Below are 17,753 nucleotides of genomic sequence, written 5' to 3'. Positions count from 1 at the left end.
GGGAGGCAGTGGAAGACAGGAGTGCCTGGCGTGCTCTGGTCCATGGGGTCACGAAGAGTTGGACACGACTACCAGTAAACAAAAACAAAAAACTGATATTGCTGTGCAGTAAATGTCTCCCAGTTTGATGTTTCTTGGCATCGACTGGTAGAATACAGTAGCAACAACAACAACAGGGGAACAGCAGAGAGCAGGTTGCAGAGGAAAAGCAGCAGGCTCTCTGCAAAAGCCTCTCTGCCTCTGCTTTACATGTCACAAGCAAAGGTAGGGCCCGGAATTCCTACGTTTGCTGCCAGATGCCTAGTTCTGCTTGTACACAATTAAATTCTGCTACGCTCTATGAAAAGATTCACTTAGTCACTGGTGGAGGAATGGGGGGCTGGGGGAGTGTACCACCCCCGGCACCATCGGAGATGGGGTAGCATCACAGCCACCACCCCCGGACACGCATCGTGCACCTCCCACCGCGCCAGACGCCACGCCCCCCCCACGGGCGACATGCCACACCCCCAGGATGCAGGCCAGCCACACACCCGCCTGATCTCTGCCCCCGGTGCCAGAGCATGCAGCTTCACCACTGCACATAGCACATTTGTAATCACCCTCCCCTTTATACGTCTCTCTCAAAAATATAGCATTCACTGTTTTCCTTATTCTACCAGCAGTATTTTCAATCTTTCAAGCAGGTCAGGACGCATTCTTCAAGTTTCAGCTTTTAAAAGTCAACTTTACCACAATCGCCTCCAAGGACACAGCTTACCAAACGGCAATTTACACATTCATTCCTGTACAGCAGTTGAAAGCTGACTGCTTACGGCTTTGGCAGAATTTGAACTAAAGAGGAAAACATAGAAGGACTATCTGTTTGACTTGCTTTTCAAGAGCAGTATTTTGGAGCACACTTGAGCATTCAAGTGTATAATCAAGTGTACTTGAAGTCTAGTGTCTCACTACAAGTGCTAACTATGCAAGAGCTACTGGCTTTCTGCACATCAGATCAAGACTAAAAATATAGCATGCCAGATTCTTGACATTGTGCAGGATTGATGGTGGAGTGCGGGATTCTCTTTTTATAAAATAATTGGTGGCAAAACGGCAGCCTACTGGTTATTGCGCATCTCTAGGAGAAGCCCATAGAGACAGTGCCTAGAAAGTTGCAGTCTGGCATGCTAATGATGGTCTGCTGTCTGCTGGTGTAGATTCCAAACTTGTAGGGGAAGTTTAACTCATTTATAGTATCAGCTAAAAGAGAACAGGAAACTCAGGGCCTGGGTTGTTAATCTGTGACCCATGTACTCTGACAGATAATAGGCAATAGCCAATGCTGTTCACAACACAATCCTGTATTTCTATGCTTACAAAAGGCAACATTTAAATTGTTTGAACTTAAACTAGATTTATACCTTAAGTAAAGCTGTGCCCAACTAGACGATTATATTTTCACTATGCTATTGGGGCAGGATTCCAGTGTTGCAATCACACTAGTATGGAAAACGCTAGCGTAAAATATGAACTGGTAGCTTTTCAGTTTTTGAAAGGTCTATATGCCAATAACGTCATAAAAAGCAGCAATAAAAGAATTTTGAATGTTGAAATCCTATGGCTATGTACCATATTTCTGAGTAAACATACGTAAGATTGTAATGTTGGAGCCTTACAGTGCAACCGTATGTAACCATATTTAGGAATAAGTCCCACTAAGTTCATACTTACTCACAGCTAAGTTCACAAAGGATTGGAGTCTGAATTGCCAAGAAGGGCTACGGTAATACTATCCATGAATGAATGAATGCACAGAATACTTAATATTTCTTGTACACAATCAGAATAGGCAACAATTTTTATCGAAGTGGAGGCTATTTTGCCCAATAGAAGTCATGAAATCCACCATTATTTCTGGTAAGAAGAAAAACCACTAAACTAAGAAGAAAAACCACTGTAGCACCATAAAAATTCATGTTTTAGAAGTCCTTTGTGTCCTAAATCATTTAGCATATCCTAATCTTGTGGGTCTCTCACACTGCTCATTACAAGGCAAATCTATGCATTAATGCTATTATATTCTGCATTAAATATGTTTGGACGCAGGAAAACTGGCAAAGAAACTGCTTTATTGCTTTAGTTCCTCAATCAACACAGGAATACTAAATGTATGCATATGAAATGTTCATTTCTGAAGACCCTCTGAATAGAGGAAGTTGAAAAAAAATGATTTGCAAAACTCACCATGCTCCTCCTGATATAGTCAATGGCTTTCTTCGTATCCATCCCTGACCAGTTGTTAAGCATGTAGCATATACAAGCAGCACAGTACACAAATCTCATGTCATTTTCACTTCCTTCCAGGACTGCACAAAAACTAAAACACACAGAAGTTATGCAACAGTTACTGCTCTGTTCAAGTGAATCTCAATCTGGGTTTGTTTGGGGGGTTTTTTTTGGACAAAGCATAATTTACTTCAAACTGTCAGTTTCTATGGTGAAACGATCTAATTACTTGCCGAAGGCAGAACCCTGTCAGGTGATTACAAGACCTCTTTCAGACATTTACTACGAAGCCAGCATACACACACTAGCTAGTGAAAGTACCATTTTGACCAGCCAGAATATCCACCACTCACCTGAGTGGCAGGGACTAAACTGAATTATTCTGTGCCATGTGCCATTAGCAAGGCCCTCTGCTTCCTAGAGCAAGGGTTATGAATCTTTCTTCCCCCAAGGTTGTTGAAAATTATGGAGAGCCACCAGTCACAAAATGCTGGCGGATGGAGGCAGGGTTTGGCATAATCAGCAGGAAATCTGCATTTTTAATTCCAGCGTTTCATGGAAGCTTATGATTTCTACACCACCATCCCACAAATATTAGACAACCAGGGGGCTTCTACTTTCTAGAACATAATGGAAACTAGCGTATTGCTGAGCTACTAAATGGAAAAGAATTAAAACAAGCAAGATCAAATTATGGTTGTTGTTGTTCTGGTTGCAGCCATACCCAAGATTCAGGAGAGTCACCTTTTCCATCTATAGAAAGTCTGCAGTCTATGAAAGCAGCCAGTCTCAGCAATGGAGGGAGGAATGCTCAGTTTGAAAGGCAAGCCAAAGAGATCAAAGTCATGTCTGTGGGTACACAGAACAAGGAACAAGGAAAAGGGCTCTAGACCAGACTGGAACAGCGGTAAAAGCATTTGAGTGCCAATGAGGGTCTATTAAGAGGTTCTGGAGATCAATAGGGATTACGCCTTTAATGAGTTGCTGTGATAGGAGAACTGACATTCAGCGAACTATATAGTACAGTACTCTTCCCTACCTAAATCTGCAAAAGTCTCTTGACTTCCTGACTTCTCCAAATGCTGTTTTTGGTAGCCTAGAGCCCTTTCTTTTGACCAGTTGCCTAGTGATATAGGGAACAGACAACTTCTTGGTGTTTAAAGACTAAGCTCTGAAACCCCAGTGAAGGACACATTAAATGCAAGAATGCAGGCTTCCCATCTGTGCTATGTGAAATGAAGAAGGGGCCAAAGGAGGAGACATCTCTGCTTGCTAGAATATCCTAGTCTCAGTTTGCTTTCCTTGGAGAGAAGAGACCTCAAAGTATGTAAGCTTCCTCTTGCTTACTGTGCTCAAGCCTCACTTTCTCCACACTGGATTCAGTCTCGCCAGTTCCTTTACAGTACTGTGTGTTATGTATTTGGATCCAGTTTTTCCTTCCTAAAAATATTTAACACCTGGCAACACAGAATTCACTGTACCTCCCGTCGTCCAGCTGGAGAGCTCTTAGTCCTGCCAAACAGGCTTCTTTATTTACTCGGCTCAAGTCATCGCCAAGAATAACTAAGCAGGAAAGGCCAGTGTAAGTCATTGCTATGTGCCCGCTATCATAGGGATGAGCAATGCCGGGACCCTGAAACACAAGAAAATGCAACTATAATTATTATTAGTTTACAGTTATCAACGGATAACTGTTTTAGATTGTTTTCCTGAAGTGTCTTTGGGCAGGAGCAGTGTTCAAAACTCCCAGTGCTCTAGGCGCATTTTGCGACGGAATTTCATTACCACAAACAGTTTCTGAGCTCTGGGCGCAGTACTGAGCCTAAAATTTCAGATTTCTAACACTGGGCAGGAGAAACATGCAAGAGCACTGCCTGAATGGCTATATATAAATGCCCACCTCTGCATGACCCACACATAGCAGCAGCTATGCAAATAGCAGGAAGTGTGACAGTTATTTTAAGACCAGGGTACATTTCCAACACCAGAAGAATTTTGCACAGATATCTACGAACTGATGGCTGCTTCCAGTGCGCCAGTTTAGTCCTATATGGCAGATCTCAACTACTGTACTAGGATAGATGACCAAACTAGACTTTCCTTTGCAAATATTCATGAAACGTTCATTCTAGAAAGACAAACAGGTTGAGAAATAAATAAAATATTTTAGTAAGCTGGCCCTGCAGAAAGGCAGCACTTCACAATACCTTTTTAGTATTTTCTGGGATTTACATTAGAGATCCCAGGTTACAAAATTCTGGCACCATGTAAAAGGATACAATGAGTTATCACCACACATCTAATATCACTTTCAATAAATTTGGAAATATGACCACACCATATAAATAGTGACAACCTAAAAAATAATCACACTCTGTTGATAAGAATTTCATGGTTGGCATGTGTCCTTTTTTTCAGGACATGCCCTCTTTTTCAGGAGCTAAATTTTGAGACAAATTGCATTTATTTGTTTTGAATGGCCACCATAGTATCCTCTTTTTTTGCTCTTCAAAATATGGCAACCCTATTTTAAAAAGAGGCCACTCAAGCCCAGGTGGCTTACATTCTAGGGATGTGCATTCTCCATGAGTTGATAATGGGTTCTATCCAACTAAGCCATACTAAGAGTAGATTTCAATTTATTCCAGTGAGTCTACGGAATATCTTTAGGCTGGATACAAACTTATGGAAATATGGATAAGATGTGCTGTAAGTTTGATGTGTTATGCAGCATTTAGAAAGTCTAGTCTTTTTTTAAAGAAGGATTTCATACCTCTCTCAACTGTAAAGAAAAGCCCACACGTGTTGGTTTGCCTGTCCATCATGCTAGTCTATCTTAAGGGCATCTATTTTTGTGCCTTCCTCACAAGAACCACACTGATGCTGTCCTGATAAAAGCAAGACAGATATGTAAGGAATGGAATTTCTGTCCATGCAGCCAGCATGCTAGCACACTGACACTGCAGACTTATTTGACTCCTCTGAACTTGCATTCCGTGTATTTGATTTGTGCTCCCTTTATAACCCACTTTCAATCCTACAGGCTGTTCATACTTCAAGGACCCCACTGCCACAAACTACATGAGACAACCACGTTATAGAGGTGACGGTTTCCTATGAAGAATATCCTCATTTAGAATAAAACATTCAAATGTGTGTTCAGGCAATGCTGCATTAATCTGAGGATTTGCCGCATTTTCCTGTATATAACACTCCCCCATGTATAAGACACCAATCGCCCATCCCACCTCTCCAATATCCGTGTAGAAGAAGAATACCCAGCCGTTTTTAGCATAATTTTTTAATAAAATAACCTCGTCTTATACATGGAAAATTACAGTAAATTATGCATTAACACCTTTTGTCTGTACATGTCCAGGCTATGGAATGACGGAAAGAGAGTGAGCAGGATTTGCATCTAATGAAGACCCGAAGGAGGTGCAAATGGCCATGATTTGTGCAAAGTTGAAAGCAAGATAAACTTGGGAAAAATCAGGACTACTTTTAAAATCACTGATTTTTACATGTTCTGTGGGCACACCTTGAAAAACCTGTGGTTCCAAAATAAAGAACTGAACCGAACACATACTCCAGCAAGCACTACTGCTGAGCAGATGCCGTTCTTTTTAACAGACCTCAAGTAGGATATGAGCAGAGGTTGCACAGCTTCACTGCTTAGTCGATTCTATGAAAAGTGAACAGAGTACCCTATGTTCACATCAACTTGCAATTCTTGAGTCACAAGGGTTCACAGAACAACAAAACCATTATATTATCAAGTTTTAGGCTTCCACACATCCTACCTGCCCGCATACATTCAATGTAGTTACTTAAGTACTGGTAACTTACGGTGCAATCCTAACTTCACTTATCTGGGAGCAAGCCTCATTCAATTCAATGTGACTTGCTTCTGAGTAGACAACTTCCCAATTTCTATTCTTATTGGTTTTAAAAGCATAAAGCACATTAAAAAGCTGTGCACCCATTTCTAGCTCTCATTAAAATATGGCTTCAATAATAAGAGCACTGTTCTGCCTCACAGAAATGTTTTCAATTTACGGGTAGAATTTACAAAAATAGAGTGCTATTTTTACTTTAAAAAATGCTCACCTCAGAGCCTTATTTCATGATCATGTAAATATTTGTTAAAAGGCTGCAAAGGAAAGCACTGTAACTTCATGTAGTATTCACTAACCTTGGACGGATTGAATGGCATTCCCAGATACGAAGAACCACGGAATCCACAGCGATGCATGTTTGATCCTTTGTAGGAAACAAAACAACCCTAGTTTAACTTTGTGTATTCATTTTTCAAATTCCTAGCTATTTGTTTTAAACAATTCTACTGAAATTTAAAGTCTTTCTCTGGCTCATGATTAATGCCAAATCATATTCCCTAGCTCAGACTGCTATCCTAAGAAACTTAACTTGGAGTAACTCCTATTGAACTCTGTGAACCCACTTACTTTTGAGTAAAGGGGCTGGTAACTGTTCTGTCCCCAAGGGCCACATGCAGCTCAGCATTTACAACTATTTTCCATAGAAGACCAATGGGAGTGGTTAGTTAGTTTTTCCACCCTGCTACATACTGATCATTTTCTGAGTTCTACAAACACTTCATCCTATGTAGTTGATGTAGAAATGGTCAGCTAGCCATTTTCAGTCTATCCCCTCCTCAGACTGACCTTCCAGGAAAATATAGCTGCTGTTCTAGGATCTAGCCTAGAACAGGCTTGCAGAGATAAGAGCTGTAATAAGCAACAGCTAAATAAAAACAAGCTGTGTTTTACATGTCATACAACTATATAAACGTTGAGCCAAAGTAAGGCATATAGAACCACACAAAAACAAAATTATTACAGCAATTATATTAAAGAGTTCATGTACCAATTGCTTGTCTTTTGTATATATTCTCTAAAAACTGAAAGAAAATCTCTATTATTCATGCAACAGTACCAGTCAGATCCTCACAAGAGGGGTCTCCAAGGACCACGTGCATACAACGCATTCATCCTGCACAAAGAAGTCTTGTTTAAAGAGTTTTTTTCCATCTGAGATATACTAAATAATGAACCTCCTACATATTATTAATTTTTAATGTCACTCCAGTATTTATGGTGAGTTATATCCAATGCATCAATGTAGACAGTCAGGTTGTGTATCCATAGAAGTGACCAGAGGAGGAATTCGCTCTGGGAGGAGCACAGAGAGAAGAAAACACCAGGGAGCATCTGCAGCAGCACAACTGGATGCCTTTATCTGCCCCAACTGCAACAAAACATCTCTCTCCCATATTGGCCCCAAAGCCACAGGAAATGTATAATGTATAATTGCGTAAGTTAAACCCATTAAATGTTCTCCACAAGGGCAAATATTTAGAGAATTCACTTCTTTTTAACCTGACATACCAAAATGCCATGAAATACAGTGGGCTGTGACATTCCCCAGCAAAGCTAAACCTATACTTACTGTATATGAAAAGAATGCAGCTGTGAATTAGGGCTGTAAGTGACTCAATTTTATTTTGAGTACACCTACTGAAATTAATGGGCCAAACTTAGTCATTACAGTGGATCTCCTCTGAGTAAAACTTGGTCGATTGTCACCCTTGCTTTTGCTCTAGTATTTCAATTCAGAAAATACACTAAATTAGTATACAGAAGAAGCTTCAGAACATGGTTCTAGCTATTCACTGGCAGGTTTTCATTTCAGTGCCTGGTTTTGCAGAAAGCTGCTGTGAAAGAAGAGCCAAATCTATTTTCAGCTCAAAGAGCTTTTCTGGAATCTTTCACTAACATCTCATTACACATCCCAAGAGAATACTGATGATAGTCAAGAGTTTGTTTTGGTTTTTTAAAATACATTCATTAGCTTTGTTACTTTTAAGTTTCCTTTTGCAAGATGACCTTAAAGGTCCCATAAGCCTTCAATTCTTAAGTCAAGCACTCCAGAAATTAACAACCATGGAGAAACGCCACACAGAATTGGAGATTAACAGACAAACCATGATCACTATTCATTGAGTAGGAGTTAATCCAACAGTTTCAAAACAACAAGAGCAGCTGTTCTGAATCAATTATTATAGATGAGGTCTTATGGTAATTAGTCAGGAAGACTGTCTAAGGCTAATATTGAAGCTCCAAAATTTAAAAACAGGTTTTGGGAGATGTTAAGAAAGTAAGAAGTATTTTAGCTTCAGTAGGGATGTTTCATGTGAGTGCATACGGTATCTATTAATATGTCAACACTATTGATAGGTGCCACATAAAACTACACCTTTGAAAATCATGTCACTGAATTTTTAAGTATGGGGGGAGGACAGTTTCCTAATCATTTAATATTTTTAATCAGCTACAGTTAAAGATTAAATGTTAAGAGAAGTCAGAGGCATCACAACTGGCTGTACTCCTTTGCTTACTATGGCAAAAAATCAACAAGCTGTTGTCAGCAAGAGTCTCTTGCAGCATCTTAAAGTCTAGGAAATCTATTAAAGTATAAACTTATGCTGTAATAAATTTGATAGTCTTAAAGGTGTCACAAAACTTTAACTGTAGCTTGCCCCTTGTTTTTACTGCAGCAGACTAGCACAGCTACCCCTCTGGAAGTTAACGCAGGAAGGATTTAGTACTTCAGTTATGGAATGGCACCACCTAGTGGTTGTGCTGCGTATAAATGGTACTACTACTGAAAACAATTGAAGCTTTAACAACAACAACAACAAAGATGTAACACACTCCATTGAGTTTGAGGAAACAAAACTGGAGCCTTGCGGCACCTTAAAATAGGAAAAATATGTTTGTTAAGCTGTTGCAAGCCTCATTTTTGTGCGGACCTGGAAGCTATACGCCGGCTGCCTCGGCCAATAATGCGAGATGAGCGCGCAACCCCAGAGTCGGTCACGACTGGACCTAATGGTCAGGGGTCCCTTTACCTTTACCTTATTAATAGACGCACAATCTCTCTGGAATTATTCTAACGACAGCTGAAATCAGGGGTAATGGGAGGAAGTCTTATTTTGTAGAGAATATATCCCCACCACCACCACACAAACATGTATGCAGTAAGTTCTAAAACAAAACAAGATTATCATGGACCTCATAACTCTAAGCTTTTGTAGTACAATACTGCTCCATTTGCAACACGTGTCAATATTTATCCCATTTTAGCCATAAATCTGATTTGACTTAGTGTATATGACAATTCACAAAGCACTATGGTGAAACTGCCAATAATCTGAAAAGAGCTTGTATGAAAGCCCTACTCTAGCTCCACTGAAGTGTTATTTTCTGATTTTGTAAAAAAACCAACAACATATTTTTAGACTTCTGCTTTTTTCAGTATTGGCTCATAAAAAGTACAATTAGAAAGAAGTCAGAACAATATCAAAACTAATTTGAAACACTTGTGGAACAGTCTTCTCCCACCATACTCTCCAAAACCCAAGCCACAGCATCAAATGAAAGCAGTACAAGACTTTTAAATATTTCACTTGGCTTAAGAACTTTAAGAGCAGCATTCCTGGATCAGACCAAAGACCCATTCACTCCAACATTCTGTTCCCACAGTGGCCAAACAGATGCCTATGGGAAACCCGCAAGCAGGACAAGAGCACAACAGCCTTCTCCAACTCGTGATCCCCAGAAACTTGCATTCAGAGATATGCTGAAAATAGTAAACTGTCATCATGATTAGTAACTAGATAGCCTTATCTTGCATGTGTTGGCTTTTGGTGATCAGAGTGGCATGAGGATCCTGATTTTATATGTATATTTCTTTTTAAAATGTTCCTAATATCTTACCACTCACCAGCAACCTTAGTGATTTCAAGATGTAGAACCAAGGAGTACTACCAGTAGTGCTCTCTTTTTCAGAAAGCCTACCTCCTAGATGGAGCAGAGAGCACAAGAGTACAAGACCACTGACTTCCAACAAGTAGGACAACAGTGCATTATTGACATCTGACTCAGTTCTATCAATTAGCTTGAGTTTCCCTGTTATCCTTCCATTGTTCTCTTATAGTAGTGGTGGGTTTGGCTTAACATTCATTAATGTAATAATAGTTCTAGCAAGTTATATTAGTTGCATATTTCTTGTACAGCTAAGCTAATAGGTCTTACAAGGAAATTCAGTACAATTAAGAAGGAACAAAGCCATTGACCCATCTAAGCACATTTAAGCAGCTTTATAAAAAAACTATTATGAACATGTTTTGTCTTGATTAGACAAATACCTTCTGAATGTTTCTAATTTAACAGTATATTAAGAATTTCAACATATCCTTCTAGAACGCATCAAAGCAACATTTTTTGCTTAAAAAAAAAGCAGGGCGTCCCCTACTTGAAAGCTTAACCTACTTTGCTTAATACAACTGCATCTATAACTCACTATAGCTCTTTGACAGGCTTCACTGCACAGTTCTGTGACCTGGCTAAGAGCATCTACATTTTAGTACTGCTAAGCACTTTCAATTGTTACAAGTAAGATGGTCACTGCTCAGCATCTCTCTGAACAAGGGTTTGCTCTCTATTATCAAAAGCTAAAAGCAGCACAAATGAGTGTAATGAAATGTCAGTAAGAGAAAAGCTAAAAACTCACTCACTGTCTTCTGTGGGAAGGACCTGCAGGGAATAAATCCATTCTATTATATCCTCTTTGTTCACCACATCTAAGGAATCCAACATATCCAGACCGGAGAGTGCAAAAAAAGCAATCGTCAACCTGCAAGGGAAGAAAAGCAGGATATTACTACCCGCCATCGATATCAAATGGTTTGTAAGCATGAGAAGTCGTACTTCTAAGCCACAAAGAAGCACCTGTGTTATGTGTCAGCTACAGCATGAACTGAAAACAGACATGAGTGCTGCAACCCGACAATATGCTGCAGGGAGCTGGCTTACATGTAACTCTGCAGGCAGAAAGCCATGCTGCTGTCAAGCTTCACTAACCAACTCCACCTGGAGTGAAGGAGTGAAAAACCGATACCAACAAGCCTCTCCAACTGATGAAGCAGACCACACATAAATGTAGAATAACAACATGTTCAAGAAGCTATAAAATGACTGGCTCATTAGCATCAAAATCAGGAAAGAGAAATGTCTTCAGCACCGAGAGCCATGGAAGAAAAATGCAATCTGACAGGTAACAAACACAAGTCTTACACAAATCAGACACATTTTGGTGCTAGAAATTACGCAGATAAAAAGGTGATGCAGGTGTCCCTACAATGTGGCTCCACACAGTTGCGTGTGAAGAATGCAAACCAAATAGACCATCTTAACTGTGAGCCCTGCAAGACCTGCATTGCTGGCCTGTTCCCACCTGGCCTGGGACGGTAATGCAATGACTGATTCCAGCTACAAAAACTGTTACTATTGAAAGCGATGCAGACCATCTTGTTTTGAGTCCAGAAAAACATGATGATCGTGATGCCTAGAAACTATCAGAATGTAGTGCTCTTTAAAGACTTGGGTTACGATGAAGATCTAATTTTGGAGCCCTGTTATTACTGTTGTTACTAGGATAATATTTTTGCATTTTATAGTTAGACCTTATTCTGAATCATAAGGAGACTGATTTTGTTGCATACAATCAACCTGCAACTTGAATGATCACAGCTTTATGTCTTGCTGGGCAACTGCAATTGCACAAATTAAACACATACAAGGTGGAGAGCTTGGATGCAGAAAGAGCTTCTAAGCTCTCAGACTTGGTTACCAGGTTCTGGGGAGCTCCAGCAAGAGAACCTGGTAAGCAAGGAGGAGATCTTAAAAGCAATTTCCGCAGCAAGAAAACTTGACACGGAAAGAGCTTTAAAGCTCGCTGAAAGCACCTCCAGAGCCTTTGGAAAGGTAGAGATGGACTCACAGGGGTAGTTCTGGGGTTGTTCTTACTATATGTGATTTTGGCTTTACACACAATCCCTAAAACCACAGCACAAGTTGCGAGTCAACTGTATTTCCTAATGAATTGTAAATTCAACATTTAGACCACTTAAAACAAGAGTGGGAACCTTTTGAACCCAAGGGCCACTATCCAGGGGACGCATAAAAGAGATCCAGGTCCAGAGGCAAAAGTGGACAAAGAAAGGATGTAGCTTATGTTTGTATACAGGGGTACCTCAAATTACGAAGACGATCCGTTCCGCAGCCGTCTTCGTAAGTCGAGGTTTTCTCCGCGCACGCGGAGAAAAGACTTCCGGGGGTTGTCGACTTCGTAAGTCGAAACCTTCGTAAGTCGAAGCGTTCAGTAACTTGTCGAGGTATGACTGTAGTAGGTTACATTCCAGCAAAACAAATGTTAGAGGCATTTATGCACACATTCCTGAAGCATTGATGGGTAAGAGCAGGCATAGGCAACCTTGGCTCTCCAGATGCTAACAGGGCCAGTAGTCAGGGATCATGGGAGTTGTAGTTCCAAAACATCTGGAGAGCCAAGGTTGCCTGTGCCTGGGTAAGAGTATGGCACAGAGTGTGCCAAGAGCCAGCAGAAGAGGCCTGAATGGCTGCATTGGAATCTAGGTCTCAGGTTCTTGACATGACATAGAATTTTTTTTTATTGTTTTAAAGAAAGCATTGATTTTTATCCACCCTGAGATAAAACAATAAATAGTAATCTTAAAACACAGAGCTGCTCACTACAGGTACAATAAAAAAAATCATAAATAACCGAGAAAACAACTAGGTTTCAAACTTGCAATAGAACAAGAGAAAAGTTGGTGCTTGGTGCACCTCCAAAAGGAGGACATTCCATAACTGACTTTATCTTTAATTCTCAAATGTCTTTTGTTTTATTAGTATACCTGTCAGACACAGTTCCACACAAACTACTTGAAGAGTACGGTACTGTATATTTATTTTTCAAAATTGCTGCCCAGAACATATTCTGTCAGATTTTTGCCAAGTAGGCCAAAATTAAATCTAATAAAACACCCAGGATGTGCACCTTGTAATTTCCTAGTACAACTAGTAGTGGACAGTGTGGATGGGGCTGCATTGCCAATCTGCATCCAGAGGGGGTTGAGAGGCCAGCTGGCTAGCCCCCAGCTGGATCATGCCCTTCCAGCCGACATGCTGGACCATCCCCCCGACAAAAACCAGTGACCCAGACTTCAAAAGTCTGAGTACACTACATTAGCAGAGCGCGCTGCGTGAACAGAAGCAGCGTGAGGAGGCTTGTGAAAGCACAACAACAAGCAGATTTATTAAGCATAAATCAGGACAAAGAAAACACGTTGTCTCTCCTTCGTCTCCTCAGAGAGTGTCACGAAAGCAAAAGCTATACACAAACAGAAGTTCCCAGCAATCTGTGCTGGTATGTAAACAGACATGTGACACGCAACAGTTCCATGTCTGCACTAAAGGTGGAATGGAATTTCCCAACATCCAACACCGTGCATAGCAGTGAAGAGGAAGGGGAAGGTAGGGAAGAGAAGGGAAGGGGAGAGGCAGTGGGAGCTTGGCACATGTGCAGCAGCTGAGCCAATGTGATGCTCCCACTACTGCACACCATGCTGTGTCCATGGTGTTGGAAAAGCAATGCAGCTTCACCAGCACCACCTGCTACTGAGTTTGACAATACAGTCATACCTCAGGTTAAGTACACTTCAGGTTGAGTACTTTCAATTTAAGTACTCCACGGACCTGTCTGGAATGGATTAATCCACTTCCCATTACTTTCAATGGGAAAGTTCGCTTCAGGTTAAGTACACTTCAGGTTAAGTACGGACTTCTAGAACCAATTAAGTACTTAACCTGACGTACCACTGTACCCCTAGAGGCGTTGCAGTACATCAGAGCTTTCCAAAATGTGTGTTGCAACACACTAGTGCGTCAGCTGCAGTGTGGAGGAGTGTCGCACAAATGCTTCCCGTGCTCCTCCCAGGGCTGAAAAGGGGATAGTTCAACCAAGTAAAGGTTTGCTAGTAAAACTGAATTACTGTGTCACGAAATGATGTGTGTCTAAAAAGCGTCATCAACATGAAAAGTTTGGAAAGCTCTGCAATACACTCTTGGCTTCACGTGACATCAGTTTTCTCTACAAACAGAGACGTCATCTAATTACATTTTGGTGGCACATAATAGTTAACAGACACAGACCAGTAGCAATTCAAGTTATTAATGATTTGGTCAGACAAGCGTCATAATTAAGCATAATGTACACTTTGCTTTGCAGTCTTAGTTACAATGCTTTTATTCACCTCTATCTGGGTTCTGCAATATAATGAACAACCTCCAGGACTGCTACACCCATTGTTGCTTGTAACCTGTTTTGCTTTTCACAGATCACAGATCACAGACTACTAACTAATCACACTGCTTGCAGAATTATTGAGAGCCATGGTATAATTAAGTGCACAGATTACCTGCATAGCTATTAGAACAGGTTCCTTAATAGGTGGCTCCATATACTGGAGAACATATTCAAGGAAAACATAGTGCTGCCCTGAGGATTCTCCTAAATCTAATATTAAGTGGGTCAGCATTCCCCAATCATTAGTAGAAAAGCTGCAACATAGAAAGTAAACATTTTTTCTCTTTCATAGTACAGTCATACCTTGGAAGTTGAACAGAATCCGTTCCAGAAGTCCGTTCAACTTCAAAATGTTCAGGAACCAAGGTGTGGCTTCCGATTGGCTGCAGGAAGCTCCTGCAGCCAATTGGAAGCCACGACGGACATTCAGGTTCCAAAGAACGTTCACAAACCAGAATAATCACTTCCAGGTTTGCTACGTTCGGGAGCCAAAACGTTAGTCTCGCAAAGCATTCGACTTCCGAGGTACGACTGTATCATTTACAAAAAAGGTTAATTGGGGAGTCTCATTCCCATAAGCTAACTAAACAAATTTCTCCTGTTAGAAAATAATTTCTTCTTAAGTTATTGATTTCTTTCAAACTGACCAGTAGGGGGGACATGAACTATTTCCAAAATGGTGATTTTATTCTTACAGAGAAATAATGTTTCAAACATGTTTTTACATGAGTAGAATGTGTCCTTTTGTTTAAAATGCATCTCTGGGTTATTTGTGGGGCATTGGAATTCATTCATTTCCCCCCCCCCCCAAATATAGTCCGGCCCACCACTTTGTCTGGATGGAAAAGGCTGCTGACCCCTGCTCTACAATGTTTGTACTGCTCCCCAGCAAACTACCATACCCAACTGGGGATTTCTACAGATTGCAGAACAGAATGAGAACCACTCATAAAAGATTCTTCTAAATAAATTTTAAAATTTTTCTCAGCACAGCTCTTGTCACTTCTAGAAATTTTTCTAGCAAATCGTTTCCCCTCCTTCCAAATTTTCAGACTTTCATGTTCCAAGAGCAATTCTGAAGCTGTTTCCTATCCTATGGACGTTTAAAGGTAAAGGTAAAGGGACCCCTGACCATTAGGTCCAGTCGTGACCGACTCTGGGGTTGCGCGCTCATCTCGCATTATTGGCCGAGGGAGCCGGCGTATAGCTTCCAGGTCATGTGGCCAGCATGACAAAGCCACTTCTGGCAAACCAGAGCAGCACATGGAAACGCCGTTTACCTTCCCGCTGTAGCGGTTCCTATTTATCTACTTGCATTTTGACGTGCTTTCAAACTGCTAGGTTGGCAGGAGCTGGGACCAAGCAACGGGAGCTCACCCAGTCACAGGGATTCGAACCGCCGACCTTCTGATCAGCAAGCCCTAGCCTAGGCTCAGTAGTTTAACCACAGCGCCACCTGAGTCCCTGGCCCCTATGGATGTTTACTTGGAAGCAAATACCACTGCTTTCAACAGGGCTTGATCCCAAGTGTTTGAGGGGTTTTTTTGTTTCTAACACTTCAAAAAAACTGTTCCAGGGTAACAGATATATGAAGAAGTGTGCATGCACATGGAAGCTTATACCCAGAACAAACTAACTTGGTGCTACTGGACATTTTTTTTTTACTTAGCCTATTGGTGAAGTAGTAGTAGTTGTAGCTGCCAGTAAAGTATCTCCTCCCACACCAACTAGACCACTGGTTCCCAAAGTGGATGGTACTACACCCTGAGCGGGGAACAGGAGACTACCAGACTTTTAAAAGCTTTGATGAACTGGATCAAGTTCATCAATTTTGTTCAGTTAAAACTATTTAGCTTAATTCGATTTTGAATAATTGTTACTGCTTTAAATTTTACTGTGTTATTTCTTTCCTTAGTAGGCTGTGCAAACCACTATTCTGAATAATGCTTTTTATAGAGTAGGGGGCACTGGAGAACCAAGTTTATGGAACCAAGAGGGCAGTGGCCCAAAAAAGTTTGGAAACAACTGAACTAAACTGAAAGTTGTGTCAGGAAGCGGTAATAGAGAAAATAGAAGAGGAAGAAACTTAAAAGATCCTGGTGAAGCCAATAAAATAAAATATTTGCATTCATGCTGAACTAAAATTATTTCTCTTTGCACAAACGAGGTATTGCTCCCAACTGAGACCAAGGCTCTGAAGGAGAGCTCAATTTGTATTCCAAAACAAGTTGTATTGTATGAAGGAGCGCTCAACATGTATTCCAAAACAAGCTTAACTTGTATTCCAAAACAAGTTGAGCTGCGATAATCATCTTAGCTGGCACATCTGGGAACAAGTTTCTCCTTTTCACATTCTTTCTGTACCACCTTCCTGTTTTTGTTCATCTTACAAGAAAGCAGAACAGAAACAGACCTCACAATTTCATATTTAGCCAATGCATGTTAAGCCACAGCACCAAAGATAGTTTTCAGCCACTAGGTTTAAGCATATGAATTTAGTGGACTTTTAAGAGAAAGGACATGGCGTTCCTCACCTCTTATCTAAAAAGATAGGGTAGAGTCATTTTATATTTTTATGTTGTGAACCACCCTGAGATCTTTGGATGAAGGGCAGTATACAAATGAATGAATGAATGAATGAATGAATGAATACATACATACATACATACATACATACATACATACATACATACATAACAAACTACCTTTTACCAATTGGGTTGAAGCTTAACTTGAGTAAAAGGGTACCCAAAGCGCATACACAGAGTTCCCCTCAGTTCTGAGCTATACCACAACCAACATGGACTGGGGGGGGGGGGTCCGAGAGTTGGACGGGGGTAGGAAAGCAGAGAATCCGATTTAGAAATTAAACCTTGGGCAAGTCCAGAGGTCCGGGGGCTGCTGCCACCGTTGCGCTCCCTGACACAGTGGGGGAAACCTCTTAGGGTTATTCTACCCCCCCCCCCCACTAAGCGAGAATGAACGTGAGGAAGAGACCCGCAACGGGATGCCCAGCCGCCGTGGACAGGCGCTTGTCCTTCTCCCACCCCGCCGCCGCCGCCACCGCCACCCCGGGAGGGCTACCTGCTGGTCTCCAGGGACGAATAGCGCTCGGGCAGGATCTGCAGGCAGCGCTGGAAGAACCGCACGTGCCGCTCCTTCAGGAAATCCAGCCGCTCCCCGTCCCCGAAGCCCCCGTCCTCCTCCGACGCCGCCATGTTGGCCAACCGCTCCCT

The 17,753-nt window shown here is 41.3% G+C and overlaps 1 protein-coding gene across 3 annotated transcripts in view; it reads right to left on the bottom strand.

Moving 5' to 3' along the window:
• The window catches only part of PGGT1B (protein geranylgeranyltransferase type I subunit beta), a 29,584-nt gene extending 11,831 nt beyond the window's left edge, over positions 1 to 17,753 (bottom strand). For all 3 annotated transcript variants that reach the window (XM_035100017.3, XM_035100016.3, XM_088653216.1), the window contains exons 1-5: positions 17,602 to 17,753; positions 10,868 to 10,986; positions 6,464 to 6,531; positions 3,750 to 3,901; positions 2,227 to 2,359 (exon numbers count right to left, since the gene is read on the bottom strand). In XM_035100017.3, coding sequence (XP_034955908.1) covers positions 2,227 to 2,359; positions 3,750 to 3,901; positions 6,464 to 6,531; positions 10,868 to 10,986; positions 17,602 to 17,735 — 606 coding nt within the window. In that variant the 5' untranslated portion in view covers positions 17,736 to 17,753. The remainder of the gene's footprint in view (positions 1 to 2,226; positions 2,360 to 3,749; positions 3,902 to 6,463; positions 6,532 to 10,867; positions 10,987 to 17,601) is intronic.

Source organism: Zootoca vivipara, chromosome 10 (assembly GCF_965207765.1).
Source record: "Zootoca vivipara chromosome 10, rZooViv2.hap1.1, whole genome shotgun sequence".
Classification (NCBI taxonomy): Eukaryota; Metazoa; Chordata; class Lepidosauria; order Squamata; family Lacertidae; genus Zootoca; species Zootoca vivipara.
The sequence above is the reverse complement of the archived record's forward strand: the minus strand, read 5'-3'. Positions and strand labels throughout refer to the sequence as shown.